Source organism: Callorhinus ursinus, unplaced genomic scaffold, assembly GCF_003265705.2.
Source record: "Callorhinus ursinus isolate GAN/ISIS: 27379988/994484 unplaced genomic scaffold, GSC_fseal_2.0 scaffold9, whole genome shotgun sequence".
Classification (NCBI taxonomy): domain Eukaryota; kingdom Metazoa; phylum Chordata; class Mammalia; order Carnivora; family Otariidae; genus Callorhinus; species Callorhinus ursinus.
Genome location: NW_027397071.1, coordinates 46,497,124 through 46,516,787, shown reverse-complemented (window position 1 = coordinate 46,516,787; position 19,664 = coordinate 46,497,124). Strand labels below are relative to the sequence as shown.

Sequence of the window (19,664 nt, the reverse complement as noted above, 5' to 3'; positions counted from 1 at the left end):
CCATATAGAGCCACTCCTTTTACAAATATGTAGAAATCTGTAGGTGTCTAGAAATGCCTTCCCCAATGCCTAGGCTATTTGTGTCCCTCTTCTGCATGCTCCCATTGTATTTCCTCTGTGATCACTCCTCATTACTGATCATTTAATGTTTGTCTTCTCCCATACTTAATGGGTGAAGGTAGCTTTCTGCAAAAAATCCACCAAAGAGGTAGTATATAAACATGGCGTCAGAGGCTTTGCCCCAGGATGCCAGGTATATATGTATGCGCAGGAGTAGTGGGAAATGAGCTGGAAGTTGGGGCCAGACTGTAGAAAGAAATAAAAACCTTAGGAATGTGGATGTTGTGCACTGGACAGCAAAGCCAAGGAAGTTTTGAGGTGAATTTTTGAAAGCTAATGATTAGGGTGTGTTTGTGTAAGAATTAGCCAATAAAACAAGAGTCCCTAAGGTCCGAACCAGGGAACAAGCTTGTGAGGGTTCTCTTCTTCATGCAAAGGGAAATGTCAGCTAAGTTATAGAGCCACACTTTCTTCCCTCCTCCATTAAGGGTAGGCTATTCACAAGAAGCCCACGGCTTCTTATGCAGCAGTTACAAGGCCTTTGCCCTGAACTCGTGTTTTGCATGGCAAAATGCAATGATACTGTTTGCTTAATGAGCTCATCTGGAATTCCCACACCTGCTCATGGCACAGTGGTTGGTTGGCTGCTTCCAGGACTAGAGACGGCAGCCAGGCCCAACCCTCTCCCAAATGAAATATGATTCCATATTCCGTGTTGCCCTTTCAGCTTCTGGGTCTGCATGCCACCGCGAAGAATCTCTGGATGACTGGACTAAGCTGACTGTGCCCTTTTATCCATATCACTTGGTTCATGAATACAAATGGAAACTCACCATAGCGTGAGTCTGGATCTCCTCGTGGTCTCTTCTGACAGTACTGGTTGCACATCTGAGCTTTATGTAGGGTACTTGCTGGAATATTTAAGGGACGATGGATTTTCATATAAAACACACATTATTTAGTAAATTATTCTGTGATATAAAATTCCTCTTCCTCAAAAATAAAATGTTAAACCCTAATCCGTTGTCAGTGGAGGGGACCAGACCTGCCTATGGCAGGGCATTAAACACTGTGGGAGAGAGTCCTTACTCTGACCATGTGACCCTATCGTTGCCTGGTAGGGATTCCCTCTCATTTCCCTTTAAATTTCCTTGGGAATTCAAAGTTTGGTCACAGGCAGTATCTGTGAAAAGGGCCTTTCCTTTACAGGAAGTAGAATCTGAAATTCGTGGAAATAAGGAGTTGACAGGAAAGAGCAACTTGCCAGCCAACTTCACGACTGACAGAAAATTGCAAAGTGTGGCCTTTTAAAAGCTAGGAAGGAGCATTCACGGTCCCAGGTGTCCTCCTAACCTCCAGGCTGTGAAGCGGTGAAATCTGACTGGCGCACAGCGGGGAGCGACGGGGAGGAGGTTAGCAGGAGAGGTTGGATTGCCCTGAGCTGCCCCAGTTAGTCGCAGCTGCCTGGGGCAGATCCTGATAAACATCTCCGGAGTTGGAAGGGCTGTCCAGGTTCTGTGGCTGCAAAACACCAGCCGCACTTCTCTGTAAATAGCAAATGATTTGTTTGTAGAAGTCCATGTGTTTTTTTTTTTTTTTTCCTTGAAAGTGAGTTCTGTTTCAAATGCAGTCTGTGTGGTTATATTTAAATCTTTGCTGAAAGCGGAATAGCTTTTGTCTCCTTGATCGTGTGACCCTGCAAAGACACTTCAGGTTGGCCTGTCTGTTCACTATGAGGTGAACTTGGGAGGTGGGAGCCGTGGCTTCCAGAAGCCACTGACGTGGCAAACAGGATGCCGAGATTTCGTGACTTAGGTCATCCCTTCACCCTCAGTCCAGACTCTACTTGAACTATCTTCAAAGTAAGGAGAGCAAAGAAGTGCCTTGAATGCATCCATATCAGACACTTAAATGTCTCCCTTTAGTGACTCACATGTGATGCCAAACCTGTTATAAGAACTCCCTTTTCCCTTCAGAGAATATAAAACCCTACAGCTGTTATGAAATCAGTGTGTATGCGCTGTCGGGGCACCAGAGAGGATGCAGCTCCATCCGGGGTAACTCTAAGCCCAAAGGTGAGTCTTGGGACCTTTTGCCAAATTTTGCTTTAGTTCAACAGTTTGGATTTGGAGGGTGACAAAAGCTTCCTGTGTTCTACTTTGCAGCACCACGGAGTGGCCCCCACATTAATGCCATCTCAGAGGAAAAAGGGAGCGTGTTAATTTCATGGACCGAAATTCCAGCCCAGGAGAAAATGGGCTGCCTCCTCCATTACAGGATATACTGGAAGGAACAGGACTCCAATACCCAGCCTCAACTTTGTGGTATGTGTGAGAAACAAACGCAGTGGGGTCTTTCTTATTTAGGTGTCAGGGACATATAACTATGTGCATGTGCATACTTACACATAGGTGCTAGCACTGTAAGTGGTGGTGCATAATAGGTGCTCAGTAAATATTTGTGAAATTAATTGAAGAAAAATAAAAGATCTAAACACACACATGCACACAGAGTTACTGAATATGTTATGTGCCAAGCAAATTGAAGAAGCAAAGGTAATGGACTAGGCCCTCAGGAACTGCTCAGACAGGGAGACAGCATTTCAGAAAGCAATAACAGCACTTATATAGACCCCTGAGGTTTGCAAGGGATGAGTTGGAAGAAATTTTGAATCCCCACATTTGCAAACACTATCATAGTGTATTATTTTCTCCTTAAAATAGGTAAAATACAATACAGTTTAAGTCACTTCTTATGACCCATAATTATTCTATAACTTTAAAACGAAAGCAATTAAATGCTGGCTGGGACATTATCTCAAATGATTTCATCTCTCATTTATGTAGCAGCTCCAAGTCACTTGCCAGATTTGATGTTCTAATCTTTGATTTATTCAGAGTCGTGTTTTTTTTTTCCTGGCTTGACCTTCTTTTTATTTCATAAGCATCTGGCTTTCTTTCAGGAGCATTTATCATAAAGAAGCAATATTTTTATTCCTTCATGAGAGCAGTTAGGTCCGGGAAGAATGCAGCAAAGCCACCCTGAGTTGTGGGTGCCAGAGAGCTGCCTGCAAGAGTGACTTACCTGGGAAACTGTACAGGATGGTCCTTTCTCTTGACCTTAGAAGATCTTCAGTATTGATTTTCTGAAAGACTCTTAATACTAGTTAATTTTTATTATATAAATAACACTTGCACTTGGTAAAAGCATTCAAATAGTTCAGAAAGCTATACAATAGAAATTATCTCTTCCTCCATTCTTAGGTTATAGCAGTTCTTCACATGGTCTTCCGGAAAAAAAGTTAATGCAGATAAAAGCATATATTTGGGATCATCCTCTGTATTCTGATCTACATTTTGCTTTTACCTCTCAATAATATATCAGTCCACATCATTCCGTATGGATTTGCATCATTCTTTTTTTTTTGAGTTTTAGAATGAATTTATTCAAGGATGTTCTTAGGAAGGCAACAATGTTTGTTATTAAAAAAAAACTTCTGTTTCTTCATGCTGAAAAGGTAATGTAAGAGGCTAGAGTTATAAGCTTCTTTCTATTGGAATTCTGATAGTATATATAGCACAGTGTTGTCATTTCTGCAATGCCAGAATAAATTTTAAAAAAGTCTCTTCTATGCTTCTCTTCAAAAAAGCGATGAATAATAACAGAAGATGGCATAAAAAAAGCCATTTTTTTTTCTATTCATTCTGTAGTATTGGAGCCAGTATTTTTACCATCACAGGCTACAATTTTCACTTTATCCACTTTAATAAGTTCTGTCACCTCTCTGAATTCAACATCATTCAGTACAAAAGTCCACACATTATCGCAGAATCTGTATGTTTTTTGAGAGCCCCTTAAATTGACTCTGTTCCTGACCCTCTGCGCCAATGCTGAATTTACAGCTTTATCAAACTGAAGTAGAACTTGAAGGGCAGGTTGGGGGGTGATCTGTTGAGACTGTATGAGCTCATCAAGGCTCTCCTGGAGACTGTTTCCCAAAGTGGTATTGCTGTATAACTGATATGCCATGGCTGAGGAGGAAGAAATTGTTTTTCTTATTCAGGCTTGTGCTTATGTCCTGGCTAAAAATATCGTGCTGGGCTGAGGACCTCCCCCAGGACCTTTCGGCTGGCACCCCATGGACCACAAACCTCCCGCCCTGCGTCATTCTTTTTTAACAGTTCTGTAGAATTCTATTATAAGGCCTTGCAAGCAGTCACTTAACTAAATCCACCATTGATAAGTAGAATCTATCATTGAACAGAGCTGCTTCCTACTGGGCCTGTCAGGGTCAGTTCAGAAATGCACCCCAGAACCTGATGACTTCATTGACCTCTTTGTGGGCCATTTGGAATTCTCCATGTGAAATGTGCTCCTTCCTCCCACCCCCAATTGTCATTTTAGCAGAATTTAAACCATGATGGCTATTAACAATCAACATGATCAGTTGGTTCTTAAAGCTACTCTTGCACATGTTGAAGAAAATTTCTACCCTATTTTACCACAAATCTGATGAATCTGAAATCTGTGTAAGAGCATTTTAAGTTTTATTTATTTATTTATTTTTTTAGTAATCTCTATACCCAACTCAAGACCTGGAGATCAAGAGTTGCACACTGCACGGACTGAGCCAGCCAGGCACCCCCCTCTGTAAGGGCATTTTAAAAGAAGTTGAGGGGCACCTGGGTGGCTCAGTCATTAAGCGTCTGCCTTCGGCTCAGGTCATGATCCCAGGGTCCTGGGATCGAGCCCCGCATCGGGCTCCCTGCTCGGCGGGAAGCCTGCTTCTCCCTCTCCCTCTCCCACTCCCCCTGCTTGTGTTCCCTCTCTCGCTCTCTCTGTCTCTGTCAAGTAAATAAATAAAACCTTTAAAAAAAAAGTTGAAAGGAGGTGCAGATTCAAAGTCCTATTTCACACCAGTTTAAATTAAGTTTTCCTTTTGTTTAGTAAGCACTCAGTGATGAATTAGACCTGTCCCCTATCTTCAGAGAGCTCACGGTCTACTGAGGGAGATGGAAAAGCCCACAGAAGTGACATAACTGCTGTAATCAAGGACTGACGACTCCTTATTGTGTTTGGCAACCAGAAATCATTGGCAAATCCACAAGTGCAGTTTCTAGAGAGTAATGGAGGGAAGTAGGTTAAGGACGAGGGAAGAAGATGCCCAAGAGAGTGGCATCACAAACGGAAGAGGAAGATGGAGAGCCAGGGAAGAAGGGGCCCTGTCCTCTGTGTTTCGGTGCTGCCCCCCAGGCAGCAGCGTGAAGGGCACATGGGGTGTGCAGTAGTCCTGCCTGAGCAGAAAGGAGGGATGCAGCTGGGGTGGGGCATCTGCGTTTTAGTACCTTGCACAGAGGATTCTCTGGAAACGTGCCGATACTGCCGTGTGCACCAAGAGCGCATGTCTCTACCAGTGCACACATTGTGCTTTGTTACTACTGGGCTGCTTTTGTCAACAGACTCTTACACATCGTGAAAGAAGAAGCTGTGGCAATTGGCTCACCATTGTCTCCACGTACCTACAATACAGCCAGGCATACAGGAGATGCTTCATAAAAAGAGTATTTGTTGACTGACACATGAGTGAATATTGCCCCACACTTTGTTAAACCAATGTAGATTGTTAGGTTAGAACTAGTTTCCAGTAACAGCAGCTGTTTTGTCTGGTGGCACTTGACCTTCCTACCTGCAGACTTTCAAATGATTGGCAGCTGTCCCATCTTCCTAAACTAGTGCCTCCTCGGTTCACCACCCACCATGGGAGCCTAAAGTTTCAGACCCCCACTGATTGAATGCCCCCCTTTATCTCTGCTGGAGATCGCAGTCCAGACCAGGCAGCAGAACCAGTATTTCTGGCATGACTTCCTTGTCCCATTACTCAACACAACCTCTTCTGCTAGCCAAACTGCTGGTGCCATCACCCGCCTCACTGCTCCCTCCACGGAGTTACTATTTTTGTTCTTCAAATGTGTGTGTGTGTGTGTGTGTGTGTGTGTGTGTGTGTGTGTGTGTGCATGCAAACCTCTCTGGCCCAGCAAACCATTCAAATCCCTTCCCCTCTGTTTTGAGCTCTCATTTCACTTTCAGAGCTGAAAATGCCTCCACACATTGGGGATAGTTGACTCTGATGCTCACTGATGCTTTGCTGCAGCAAAAGTCTCTCCAAAATTAATATTTTAATCCCCTCCCTTAGGAATAAGGGAAAAGATTTTTGAGTTTATTCATACTGCTTAAGTCTGTGCAAGCAATTTCATCAGGTTAGAGTTGGCTTGCAGTTTTCCACATGGTACTTTTTTCTCAACAGGATGTTGAATATAGAAATTGCTCTGATAGTCACAGCTGTTAAGTGATCTGCTCAGGCCTCAGCCCCGTTGGGTGGAGTGGCCCTGATATTAGAGGACTCCTTCTTGCTGGTTGTCCATAGTAAGCAAGGGTGTGGGAGTATAAGAAGTCTGTTTTCCCCACTAGATGGTGAACTCTTCGAGGCGGATTCTGTGCTTTTTGTATACTTGGTGACTTGTCCAGAGCACAAGCTCAATAAATATTTGTGACTGTTGAAATAAATTTAGCAAACAGGAGCATTGTCTGACCTGCCCTGGGGTTTGTGAGCTGGTAACTGATGTTGCAGCTCAAAGTGCTGGGTTCTGGTTTCCACTTTGATCACCAGCACAGGCACATCTGCTGAATGAGCCAGCAGGCTACTCCTGCCAAAGTTCTGCCCTTGATCTTGTAGTCCCCTTGCCCCTGCATCCCCAGCTTTTGAGAAGTCACTCCAAAACTCACACCCGGCAGATCGCTGGAGAAGATTGCCTATGTACTACAGGAGGAGAAAAACATCAGGGCATTGCCCAAAAAACCCAACATCTTCCCTGCTGAGACTCTGCAGGAGTATTGAGAGCAAAAGGGACTGATAATCTAGGTTTAAACTGCCAAGTAAATCTAATCTAAGTACCATTGCTCCCACGTTTAGATTTTATGTCAAAGCAGATCATCGTATTAAACCCATTAAGACCAGTATCCAGAACCTACCAAAAAAAAAGCAGAAAATCAAAATTAATGTTGTCTATTTCATTAACTGCTAAACTTAGCTTGCTTAAAAATTCCATTGAAAACATTTTGTGTATTTAATTTCCTCCCCAAAAGTTCTCAAAGATACCTAAAAATGTTGGAAACATTATAGTCATAGGAAATAAAAGGAGTTACTACAGCTAAATAATTTCAGAAGCAGAATGATAGGGGCACCTGGGTGGCTCAGTTGGTTAAGCGTCTGCCTTTGGCTCAGGTCATGATCCCCTGGGATGGAGCCCCCCCTGGGTCTCCCTCCTCAGCGGGGAGTCTGCTTCTCCCTCATGCTCCTGCATTGCACACTCTGTCTCTCGAATAAATAAAATCTTTAAAAAAAATCAGAATGATAAAAGTTCTTTCAGAGGATTTTACCACAGAAAATATATTTAATTATTTCAGTATGCTGTGAAGTAGGACCTCCATAAATGACAGTGTCTAGGGCCTATTAAAATATTAAGTACTAATGAATTAGGACTGTTTTAAAACAACAATGCTCAAATTAAATAGAGCATTAACAACAACAAAAGTAAAACCTCACATTCAAATATTTCCTTTAATATGTGCCTTTCTTGTTTTATCTTTATCCTCCTTTCAGAAATTCCCTATAGGGTATCCCCAAATTCACATTCAATAGACAACCTGCAGCCCAGTGTGACATATGTCCTGTGGATGACAGCTCTGACAGCTGCTGGTGAAAGCCCCCCAGGAAATGAGAGGGAATTTTGTCTGCAAGGTAAGAAACAATTTTAAAGATGGTGTGTCCACCCTGGATTCCTACATGGGCATACACTCCCACTATGTTTGGCATAGAGATGATCAGAGTTTCTCTAACTCATTAATTACGTTCTTGCCGCTACACCTTTGCACTTGCTGTTTCCTTTAACTGGAGTACCCTACCACTTCATGGTCTGCTTGGAGATAGTACCCACTTATTTTTCAAAACTCAGCCTAAATGTTTCCTCCTCCAGGAAGCCTTCCCCAATGCACCTCCATAATTCCTTCATAATGCACTACATTTGACCCTTATTCAAAACTCTGAATCCAATAGGTAGGAACTGGTATCTGTTTATCTTCAAGGTCTAGTACAGTGCCCAGCACATGGCACTTGTTCACTAAATATCTGTTCCAATGACCAGTGAGAATAATCTCAATAATAATAATAGCAGCTATTGCATATCGGATAGTTACTATGCACCAGTCACTGTGTTAAGTGCTTTGCATACTGTATTTGTTTGCTGGGGCTCTTCTAACAAAGTGCCACAAACTGAGTGGCTTAAACAATAGAAATTTATTTTCTCGCACTTGGGGAAGGTGGAAGTCTTGAGTTCAAGGTGTCAGCAGAGTTGTTTCTTCTGAGGACTATGAGAGAATCAGCTCCCTGCTTCTCCCCTCAAGTTGAGTGGCAATCTGTGGTGTTCCTTGGCTTATAGATCTCTGCCTTCATCTTCACATGGAATTCTCCTTGGAGGGTCTTTGTTCAAATTTCCTCTTTTTATAAGGACACCGATCATACTGGATTAGGGCCACCCTCCTCTCGTCTGACCTTATCTTAACTAGTTACCTCTGCAATGATCCCATTTCCAAATACGGTCACTTTCTGAGGTATTGGAGGTTAGAACTTCAACATAGGGATTTTTGGGTTGGGAGGACACAATTCAACCTGCATAACACATGCTTTTTTACTCATTTGATCCTGACCACAGCCACGTAAAGTGTCTGCCTTACACGAGTGTACCTGGCCACAGTCCAGGAGGCACTCAATTCAAAATGAATAAAGGAATAAGGGATGAGAATGCCTTTTTATAAGGCCCAGAAGGTACAGAAAGATTACCCAAAGTCATAGAAGTGGCAAGTGGCTGAACTACAATTCAAACTCAGATTTTAGTGACTTCAGTTAAATTGGAGTATATAAAGAAGTGACCTAGCTAACATGGGCCTCCCTCCGCGGGCTAAATTGTGCTGTTCTCTCTGGTAGCACCTGGCTGCATCTGGTCCAGGAATGAAACAAGCTGTTTTGCTTTGCAACATGGGGTATCCAGTTGATCATTCAGGACTTTGTTGTTCTATGCCAGGTACTTCTCCACTGGGAAAGCTCCTAGTACTCCCATGAAAGCTAACTTTTGAGCAGTTAGTTGGATTAACGACTCCGCATCTTTCTACTTGTGGTACTCCAGACTTGTCCCATCTGCCCAGGAAGGACAGCAGATGCTAAAGAAATGTCAGATCATGAAGATTCTGGGGCAGGGGTGGGGGGTAGCAAAGCTGCCTGTGTCAACTCCCCCTTTCAGCCCTGGTGGCACACCTCTCTCAGGGCTGGCAGGTCTGTGGCCTCTAGTCCCTCCCTGCTCATCCTCCCCCTCCTGCCCACCCCCCGCGCCCACCTCCACCTGTCCTGCACCCCATCAGAAGATTCTTTCTGCAAGACACCCTGCTCCGTGCTGGGATATTCCACCTCCTGTGGCACCCATCAGTGGTTCCCCAAGGGCCTTCAAGCCGGAATTCAAATTGCTCCATTCCCAACCCCTGCATGATCTGCGCCTGTTCACCCATCTAGCTTCATCCTCCGCCACATGCTTATCATTTATACTTGAAAGCAAGACCAGACTATCTGTAGTTGCCCGAAAGTGCTGCACTGTTTGCTCTTGCCGTGCCTTTGCCTGGTTCTGTCTAGTCTGCCTCCCTAACTTGTCTGCTTTGCTGGCTCCATCCTTCAAATCTGTCACTTTTCACATCGTGCCTTTAGGAGAACATCCTGAGCTGCCCTTGATGTCATTTCCCGTGCTGATCCCTGCTACACTGTCTTGTACGTGCCTTTTTTTTTTTTTGTATACCCCATGGCATCATGGTTTATTTACATGTTTACACATCTGTCTCCTGGACTAGATTCGTGACTTAAGGCAGGAGAGCCCATGTCCTAGTGAACTCAGCATCCTAGCACCTAAGAGGGCCTGATGCATTAATACTCAATAACCAGATGACGTAATGAAGAATCCTGACACAGCAAAATACATACTCATAGTGAGGAATCAAAACAATTTTAAAGACCCTAGTTAGACAGAAGGCTTTTCCAATGGCTTAGTAAAATCAGTAATACCATTTCTCAAGGGCTGCTTATGTTCGGAAAGAGCACCATGTGCTTTATATGCACCATCTCTAATCTTCAGAGCAACCTTCAAGATAGACGTCATCATTCACGTTTTACAGATCAAGAATATAGATCAGTCTCCTCATCACATAGCAGTCAGTGGCAAAGCCAGGACTAGAATTCAGGGCTCCCGGTTCACAGCCAGTGCTTTGTATACCATATCCCCTTCTCCTTCCGCCCCTGTTAGAGGAAGGAGCCCTTGTAGGGCTGTAGCCCCTTCCTTAGAACCACAGAGCTGGCCCCCTTAGGGCCCCTTTTCCCTAACTGAAGGGACAAAAACAAGTTGGCCTTGTTCCTGAGCCCAGCTACCCAGTAGCTGTGGGTAGGTGCCAGAGGGTTGACGAAACAGTATTTTTAGATGTCCATTGCAGATAATTCAGTCACAGGGTTTGCTCACTTTTCAGGTAAAGCCAGTTGGAGTGTGTTTGTGGCACCAAGCATTTGTGTTGCTGTCGTCATGGTGGGCATTTTCTCAGTGCGTTACTTCCGGCAAAAGTGAGTTGGGTACATTTTCCAATTTCAGTAAATTTATTTTATTTTTTTTAATGATAATAGCTGTTGCCACTATGTGTCAAAGAAATGGGCTTTCTCAAACATTGCTGGTAGACTAAATTTATCCAACTTTCTTGGACAACAGTAGATGTTAAACATTTTGAAAAAATTTAAAACTTACCTATGACATAGCGATTCCTAAGTAGAAATTTATGCTATTATAAGTATCCGCAGATATTTAGTGGCAAGTATGTTCACTGAATTATTGTTCATTAAAGGAGAACAATTTGAAACAACCTAAATGCTCAGTGATGTGGGATTGGTTTCTACGTCATACTATGTCTCATGCTGTATGACATATTATAGCCATTAAAGAGGTATAAGAAAATTAAGTGGTATAATATTTGCAATATTACATGTTAAAAAGGTTGCAAAGAATTACATACTTTCACTTTTTTAAAAGTACATAGACACACACATACCCATATGCAAGATATATCAGCTAGCATTAAATTTGGCTCTGTATAACATAAAAAGCCAATTATAGGACTTAAACTAGGCGACATTTTCTCACCCAAGTTAAGGAAGTATACTTAGGTCAAGGACTGGTGTAGTAGCTCTGTAGTCATCAGGGATCTAGGCTCCTTCTGTCTTTTCGTGCCACTGTCCTCTCTTGGCTTCCATCCTCAAGCTCACTCCATGGTCCGATGACGGCAGGAACTACAGCCGTCATGCTTGCATTCTACAGCTTACAGGCAGAAGGAAGGAAGGTGCCGACACTTCCCTATGCAGGAGCCTTTACATGAAGAAGTCAGGACACTTTTGGTTACACCTCAACGGCCAGAACTTGGTGAGGCAAGGGAGACTTAAAATTGTGGTCTTACATCTGGGCTCATTGTCATCCCAGGAAATCAAGGTCCTCTTCCTAAGGAAGAGGGTAAAGGAGTGTTGGGTAGTGATTAACACACTTTACCCCAACAATATGCACCAAAATATTAATGGTGGCTATATCAGAGGATAGAATAACAGGTGACTATAATTCTGTTTAACTATTTTCTACAATTTTTTTAAACAAGTATTTTGTAAAGAGAATTTTTTAATGTTATTCAACAGTTTTCTTCTAATGTGTAAAGTTAAGAGGTCAAAATAAAACTAGCTCAAAGTCATTCTGCTAGCCATTGAACTTGTCTGAAAAGCTTTACATTTACTGAAGCTCCCATGTGTGATAGATACTTCAAAGCAGAGCTCTCTTTAGGTAGACTTTGAAAATGTTTAATTCCAATAGAGTCAAGCAGAATCACAATTCATCTTCTTCAGGGAAATATTATCAGGGTGAAGGCTTTTTTGTTTAAAAAAAAAAGTCCCCAGATATGTGGCTTTAATAAAATAGTTTATTTATCTGCCATAGAACAGTCCTGAGGGGAGTCATCCAGGTTGGCTGGCAGTTGTGCTCCACACAGTCATTAGGGACCCAGTTTTCTTCCACTTTATTGGCCCACCATCCGTTGGGCACCGTCCTCATCTGCATGATCTGCTCACACTTGTTTGGAGAAAAACCAGTCACATGGGCACATCTCTTGCTTCAAAGGGCTAAACATCCTGGAAGCTTTCCATTCTTATTAAACACCAAAGCTTAATTTATTAAAGCCAATTCTTCAAAAATGTTTCATATTAGTTTTGAATGTTTAAAAAATAAAACATTTAAGTCACATGCATTTATTAGAAATATTTGTAGGACTTTTTCTTTCCATGTCACAAAATATAAACACATTTTAAAATACTTTCAAAAACCCAGAAATGATAGAAAAAAAAAAGACCCATATTTCTTCTGATTATCAAATACAACTACTGATGGGGCGCCTGGGTGGCTCAGTTTTGATTAAGTGGCTGCCTTCGGCTCAGGTCATGATCCCAGGGTCCTGGGATCGAGCCCCCCATCGGGCTCCCTGCTCTGTGGGGAGCCTGCTTCTCCCTTTCCCTCTGCCTGCCGCTCTGCCTACTTGTGCTCCCTGTCAAATAAATAAATAAATATCTTTAAAAAAAAAAGAATCCAACTACTGTTGAGTTTGGGTTATTTCTCTATTTTTTTTTCTAGGTATTTTTTTAAAACATGGTTATGTTCAAGCTACTTATGCCCTTTGTATACTGTTTTGTTAAGGTTTTTTTTTTTACTTTATTCATAATAGTTTACCTGTTACTACACTAATATTAAACTAAATATTAAGCTCCCCACAGATAAGAACCATTCTTCTTGCTTGCTATTCCATTCCCAGTATATGGCATGTGCTCATCACACATTAGGGGTTTAGTCAATGTTTGTGGAATGAATGCATGGCTGGAGAGTGACAGCTAAACATTACATTGAGTAAAAGTTTCATAGTTTATTTAGCAAACCCCAAATGGCTGCATCATGACTCTATCATCTATCCAAACTTCACAGAAAACTAGTCTAGCCTTGCATGATGCATCATCTTTCTCCTTCAGGGTTTTTATTGTATTCACTTTGCATATCCCTATACTGAACCACCTCTACAATGAAATCAGTGCACTAAGAATCAATGCTTCCATGCCACCATGGGCACACTTAACCAGACGTCATTGTTCTATCTACAGGGTATTTGTTCTCCTTTTGGCCCTCAGACCTCAGTGGTGTAGTAAAGAAATTCCAGACCCAGCGAACAGCACCTGGGCCAAGAAATACTCCATCGTGGAGGTAAGGTTATAAGCCTTACTGGTGAGTTGACTGGATTCCAGTGATGTAAGTTTCCCACTCTAGTTACAAGGTGCTTAGTTCCTTGGACAGGTGGAGCCCCCGGTGCTAGGTTACTGAGTCATCCCTCCCACACACAGGAATTTTCTGAAGCTTATGACCAAGACTAAAAGACCCATAGTTTTTCATTCTTCTCTCTGCCTTATATTCCCGTCCTCACCTCAACAACTTCAAAAGACATAAAAAAGCAAGTATTTTTGCCATTTGCTGAGCACTAGCCTGACTCATCCAAATTTAAGAGAATTGGAGCTTTACCGTGACATTTCCTGTCCTGAGCATAGAACAGATAAATAGAGCTCAGACTATTTTGGTGTTGGCAGGAAGCCAGTAAGTCATTCCATTGTGTAAGGAAAAGGTTTCAAAGGAGAGGCTGCTCGGCTGGCAGATGGGAGAGCAGAGACTAAAGGATGAGAAGGGCACTGCCACACAGCCCAAGGAGGTGAGAATAGCTCACGGTGGGTCTTGGGTGGGGGTTCTGGGAGTTGGAGGCATCTGAATATGGAGCAAGACTGCATTTCAGGGGAGCAAAGAGGAGGAAGGCGGTATGCCAGTAGTCTTCCCATTGCCCAGGACCCTGGCAGCCCCACACTCTTCCTCACACCTTATAGCCATTCTCCTCCAAGATTCTTCTCCGCAGTTACACAGTGCATTCTCTCATCCACACCCTTTCTCAGGCCAGAAGTCAGTGGTACCAGCTCCTGCTCAGGAAGAGAGCAGCTTTCGGCCATGTCTGCCTCAGTGGGAACTGAAGTCACTGCTGTCAGGGCCTTTGAAATAAAGTTTGGGTGCAAACTCCACCTCTGCCACTTACTATGGTGGATGGCCCTTGGGCAACTTGCCTCATGATCTGAGCCCTAGTTTCACCCTGTGTAAAACAGGAATTGACAGTATCTTCCATGTAAACTGGTGTGAGGATTAAGATGTCATGTAAGGCACGTGAGTCATACAAGGCAAAGGTGGTTTACTTTCTTCCCAGGAAGACACACTTGACATCTTCCACTATTGAGGGATTTTGTCCCCATTAAGTTACAATAGCAAGAACAATAATAGCAACAGTAGCTTTTACATATGTAGACATATATTTAATTATATGTATTATATGTCATATACATAATTATAAATATAGTATATAATTGTATTATTAAATAATATATTTATGTTTATATATACATATATACAGGCATACCTCAGATTTATTGGTTTGGTTTTGAAGCACTGCAATAAAGCGAGTATTGTAATAAAGTCAAATGGATTTTTAGGTTTCCCATAAAAGTTACGTTTATACTATACTGCAGTCTATTAAGTGTGCAGTGCATTGTCTAAAAACACAATATACATACCTCAATTTAAAAATATTTTATTACTAAAAAATGCTAATCCTCATCTGTGCTTTCTGCAAGTCATAATCATGGATCATAAATCACCATAACAAATATAATAATGAAAGAGTTTGAAATGTTGCAAGAATTACCAAAATGTGACAGAGACACAAAGTGAACAAATGCTGTTGGAAACATGATGCCAGCAGACTTGTTTGAAGCAGGGCTGCCACAAACCTTCACTTTGTAAAAAATACAGTATCTGCAAAGTGCAATAAAGCTAAGCATGATCAAATGAAGTGTATCTACAGCCACAGATAGATGGATAGACAGATACAGAGGTATACCTACCGCTATATAGCTTTGCTGTGCCAGGCACTTTAAAAAAAACCTCTTTCACGCATTAAAATCTAATCCATATGACAGCTTTATGAGGTTGTACTATTATCATCATTTCACAGATGAGAAAACTGAGGCACAGAGGAACTAAGTAACTTGCCCAACACTAGTTGGCTAGTGAATGGTGGATCCTGGATTCACATACAAGTAGGATGTGCTATCTGCCATTATATTATATTCTCTAAAAGATCTTTAAGCATAGGGTGAGGGGAGTGTTTCTAGCAGTCAGCACCTCTGAGCTGAACAGGCTAACTGAAAAGGTATTCCCACGCCAGGCTCTCACTTGGTGGCAGTCTTGTGATGACCCATGGGCATGCACTCGATAAGGATGCTACTGCGTTCAAGTACCAGAAGCTGCATCAGCTGAGCTTCAAGATTTCTTCCAGTGCTGAGATTCCACAGTCCCATGTCCTAAGAGCCTGAAATAGCATGGTGGGAAGCATCACTGGGTCAGTCCCGGACACCTGGCTTCCAAACTTGTAGCTTTGGCATCATGGTCTGTTTGCCTCTGCTTGGGCATGAGGAGAAACGGAGGTGTGCAGGGCCTATGGAGGCTGTAAAAACCTAGAAGAAATGCTAAGAAAGACACACAAGGGTTAGGACAGTAACACAGGGAAAAGATAACAGAAATTGCCATCCATTTGTCCAGAGTTGTATAGTGTATGTTCATTGTAGCATTATAAATAGAAGCCAAAAAATTGGGCATAATATAGCCTTCCACCAGGGGAGCAGATTAAACGTGGGTACATCCATATTAAGTAACTACTAAAAAAAGAGAGAGATCTAAATGTCTAAAAATCCCTAAGATATTTGAAGGTGAAAAAAAAAGTTTGTAACAGTTGTCTGAAATGGGTTCTCATTTGTATAAAAAGGAGATTTTATATACACACACACACAACTGCAGCATGTGTACAGGATATTTCTGGAATCCTACATATGAAACTGATAATGTTGGTTGCCTTTGGGTAGCGGGTTGGAGGTAAGAGGGTCACTTAATTTTTATTACAAAGTCTATTTAAACTTTTAAATTATTTTACAAAACTATGTGCATACATGTATTTTGCAAAAATAACCGGTAAATTAGAAAATAAAATTTAGCTTAAACATGGCATCTGTGATGATGACCTTGAGGTAGCCTCAGAACACCATTTCACTTGACCCCTGAAGTGGGTGGACTGTTGTTAAAGACCCAAACTGCTCTCCTGGTAATAGGCTGAGGCAGACATTAGAAACATACTATTCTGTCTTTCACCTCCAACAAAATTCTCAGAATTCTTTTGAGTTTCTAGGTCTTAGATCCCCCTTACCACTTTTTAAGATGTGGATAAAATATAACAGGTCTTCAAGCTCTAGAGAAAAGGCCAAATCATAAAAGGGATCACTGGGATGTTCTCCATTTTGAGCTTGTAGAAACTAAACCATGTCCATGAGATACCTGAACTAAAAGTGGTTCCAGGTCTTGTTAGCCAGAGGGCCTGCTTTGTACAAGCTCTGAGGAGCAGGCTCTATCAATACTGTCAAAGCCTTCAAGGAGGCATAGCAAATGCCTCACCTTAAGAAAACAAACCATTTTTGCATCCTGTATAGTCTCTCCCACATCTGGGGTAACAGCGCTTTGACAGCTCTGCTTCCCAGAGCGGAAGGCCATCTACCAAGCCAGACCATTGTGCTACAGCCAGTTTTGGGTAATGATCAGAAAAGGAGCACACTCCCAAGAAAGAAACACACACTTACCCTCTAGCTTGTCAGTGTCCTTTGCGGAAGTCTGTCCTGAGACAGCACCATCATTCACTTGTTGGATGCATGCCATGCTCAAGGAAAGAAGGGGACATCAGAGGCCGATCCAGACCTAAGCACTCTTACACAACTTGGCATCTGACAGATGAGGGAACCAAAGGCTGGAGAGGTTGATGGAATTTGCCCAAGCTGTAGAGTGTCAGAGTTGGGACCAGTCCTCAGGGTTTCCCCCGTTCCAAGGCTATCTTTTGTCCTCCTCCTCCTCTCTTAAGGCATGAATGATCCCTGTTTGTAGATGGTTTGTGGGCATGTTAAAAAAAAAAGAAAATGACAGTATAAAACATCATGTGCCAAGAACCTGACGGTGGTTTCTTTGCTGTTGGAGTCCAGTGCAGGGAACAATCAGGAGGGGCTTCATGAGAGAGGAAGGGCATCAAGCAGGAAATGGTGCAGCAAACAAAAGCAGAGCAGTGGCTGGCAGTGGAAGCACCAGCATGGGGGTGGCAGAGAAAAATGGTTTTAAAAAGACCAGGATGGTGTGCCTGACATAGTTTCTGAATGGACACATGGGGAGGTAGAAGAAGGTGCAGGAACCTGACTACCCCACTAAGGGCTAGAAGCTTCACTGCAGATATTAAGTCCGAGTTGATGAAGGCTTTGGAACTCTGCTTTAGAAAGATCAAGCAGTCTGTGTGAAAGATAGTTTTGAGGGGTAGGTAGAGCCCAATAAAGCCTAGAAAGAAAAATGTTAACAAAGTGCTTGGACTTGGGACTCAGGAATCCATAATTTGGGAAAGGAAGAATTAGGACATTGAAGAGCTAGTAACTGATGTGATATTGACAAAGAGAAGGCAGAGAAGTAACAGACAAAATTAGCCATAGGGGAAAAAAGAATGAACATTTTCCCAAGTTACTCCAGTTTCCAGTTTACCCTGAACCTTTAATCAAAGCCCAAACTCATTAGCATCCCTTAAAAATCTCTTAATCATGACCTCAGATTTCCGAAGCCTCAGTTTACCTGGCAAAAGAAAGAACTAGCAGGTTCCGGAACAGACCCATCCTCCTGGCCCATTACCTCCTTACTTGGAAAGTATCTCTCAAGATTCAGCTCCAGTGTGACTTTTTGAGTCTTCCCTGCCTCTTCCCATAGACAGGAGCAAGCCCAGCCTTCCCTTTGAATGTACTGTGCCCGCTATCCTAGAGAAATAGCTAGTGCAGTTGGACCCATCAGAAACAGTCTGGTTGAAGGTTGAGCTGGGTAGTGAGTCACTCACTGGCTGCGGAGTTAAGGAGTCCATGGCTCCTGTCTTCTTCCCTGATGTTAACTGCTTCACTCATGTCACAAAGTCAAGGAAGGGCCCACAGTGTCCCACCTTGTGCCACCTAGGCAGCGCAGGCTGCGAGGCCTTTCACAACCCTGGAGAAGTCAGTTGTCAAGGGCTACTTACGTAACATAGCTGTATGAGCCTCTTCCTCCCCTTTCTCAGGAGAAGACGCAGCTGGCCTTGGACAGGCTCCTGACAGACTGGCCCAATCCTGAAGAACCTGAGACCCTGGTCATCACCGAAGTCCTTCATCAAGTGACCCCAGTCTTCAGACATCCCTATCACCCCAAATGGCCAGACAAGGGACAAGGAGTCCAAGGTCACTATAACTCTGAGGAAGACACAGGGTACAGTGCCTCAAGCCTACCACCTTCAAAAACTTTTATAGCAGAGACGGGACAACTAGTGGATCTGTACAAGATGCTGGGGAGCAGGGGTCCTGACTCAAAGCCAGGACACCTAGCCAGCCCCTTGACAGTCCTTCCAGTGGACTACCTTCCCACCCATGAGGGATACTTACCCTCCAACATACAGTATCTCCCTTCACATGAGGTTCCTATAACTGACCCTCTGGAAGAACTAGAGACTCAGCACATCTCTCTTTCCGTTTTCCCTTCAAGTTCCCTTCACCCGCTCACCTTCTCCTGTGATAAGAAGCTGACTCTGGATCGGTTAAAGATGGGGTGCAGCTCCCTCATCCTGTAAGTGGTAAAGCTTGGAAAGTCAATGTGTCCCTAGTCCCCAATGTGTCCCACCTCCCCAGCCTCCTGCTCATGCAGGCAACACTTCTGGGTGCTGCCATCAGGTCTGCAACTAGAGGACAGACGAGCAGTTCAGGGTCAATCTTGGGAACTGAGAATTGACCTTAACCCAGATACCTCGTCTTGCCTTCTCCAGAGCCTTAGGATTATGGTTAACCCTTGAACAGTGTGAGGGTTAGGGGCACAGGCTTAAATCAGTATGTATTTTTTTTACTCCCCAGAAAGTTAACTGTTGGGTCTGATGACCACTCTTATTGATATTTTGTGTATCTATTATATACCGTATTCTTACAATAAAGCTAGAGAAAATGTTAAGAAAATCATATGGAAAATGTATTTATAGTACTGTACTGTATTCACTGAAGAAAATCCACCTAAATAGACCCACACAGTTCAAATCCATGTTGTCCAACGGTCACCTGTACACCATGTGTACCTAGACTGCAATCTGGGTTCCTGCATCTTTCTTGGCTCTGTTGGCCAGTAAAGCAAAAGGGTAGAGTAGAAACCAAAGCTCTTACTAGCAATCACTAATAGTCCAGGGGACTGTTCATGCAGGTCATACACCTAGGTCAGTAGCATTCAATAGGC

The 19,664-nt window shown here is 42.9% G+C and overlaps 1 protein-coding gene and 1 pseudogene across 6 annotated transcripts in view; one reads left to right on the top strand and one right to left on the bottom strand.

The window, feature by feature from the left end:
* IL12RB2 (interleukin 12 receptor subunit beta 2) overlaps positions 1-19,393 on the top strand; it is a 76,202-nt gene extending 56,809 nt beyond the window's left edge. For 5 of the 6 annotated variants that reach the window (XM_025871800.2, XM_025871797.2, XM_025871801.2 and 2 more), the window contains 6 exons: positions 2,037-2,135; positions 2,226-2,384; positions 7,721-7,858; positions 10,675-10,765; positions 13,376-13,475; positions 18,475-19,393. In XM_025871800.2, the coding sequence (XP_025727585.1) occupies positions 2,037-2,135; positions 2,226-2,384; positions 7,721-7,858; positions 10,675-10,765; positions 13,376-13,475; positions 18,475-19,017 (1,130 nt within the window). In that variant the 3' untranslated portion in view covers positions 19,018-19,393. The remainder of the gene's footprint in view (positions 1-2,036; positions 2,136-2,225; positions 2,385-7,720; positions 7,859-10,674; positions 10,766-13,375; positions 13,476-18,474) is intronic. The other variant, XM_025871799.2, reaches the window with a different exon arrangement.
* LOC112823956 (transcription initiation factor IIA subunit 2 pseudogene) lies at positions 3,700-4,205 on the bottom strand (annotated as a pseudogene).
* Positions 19,394-19,664: the final 271 nt, after the last annotated feature.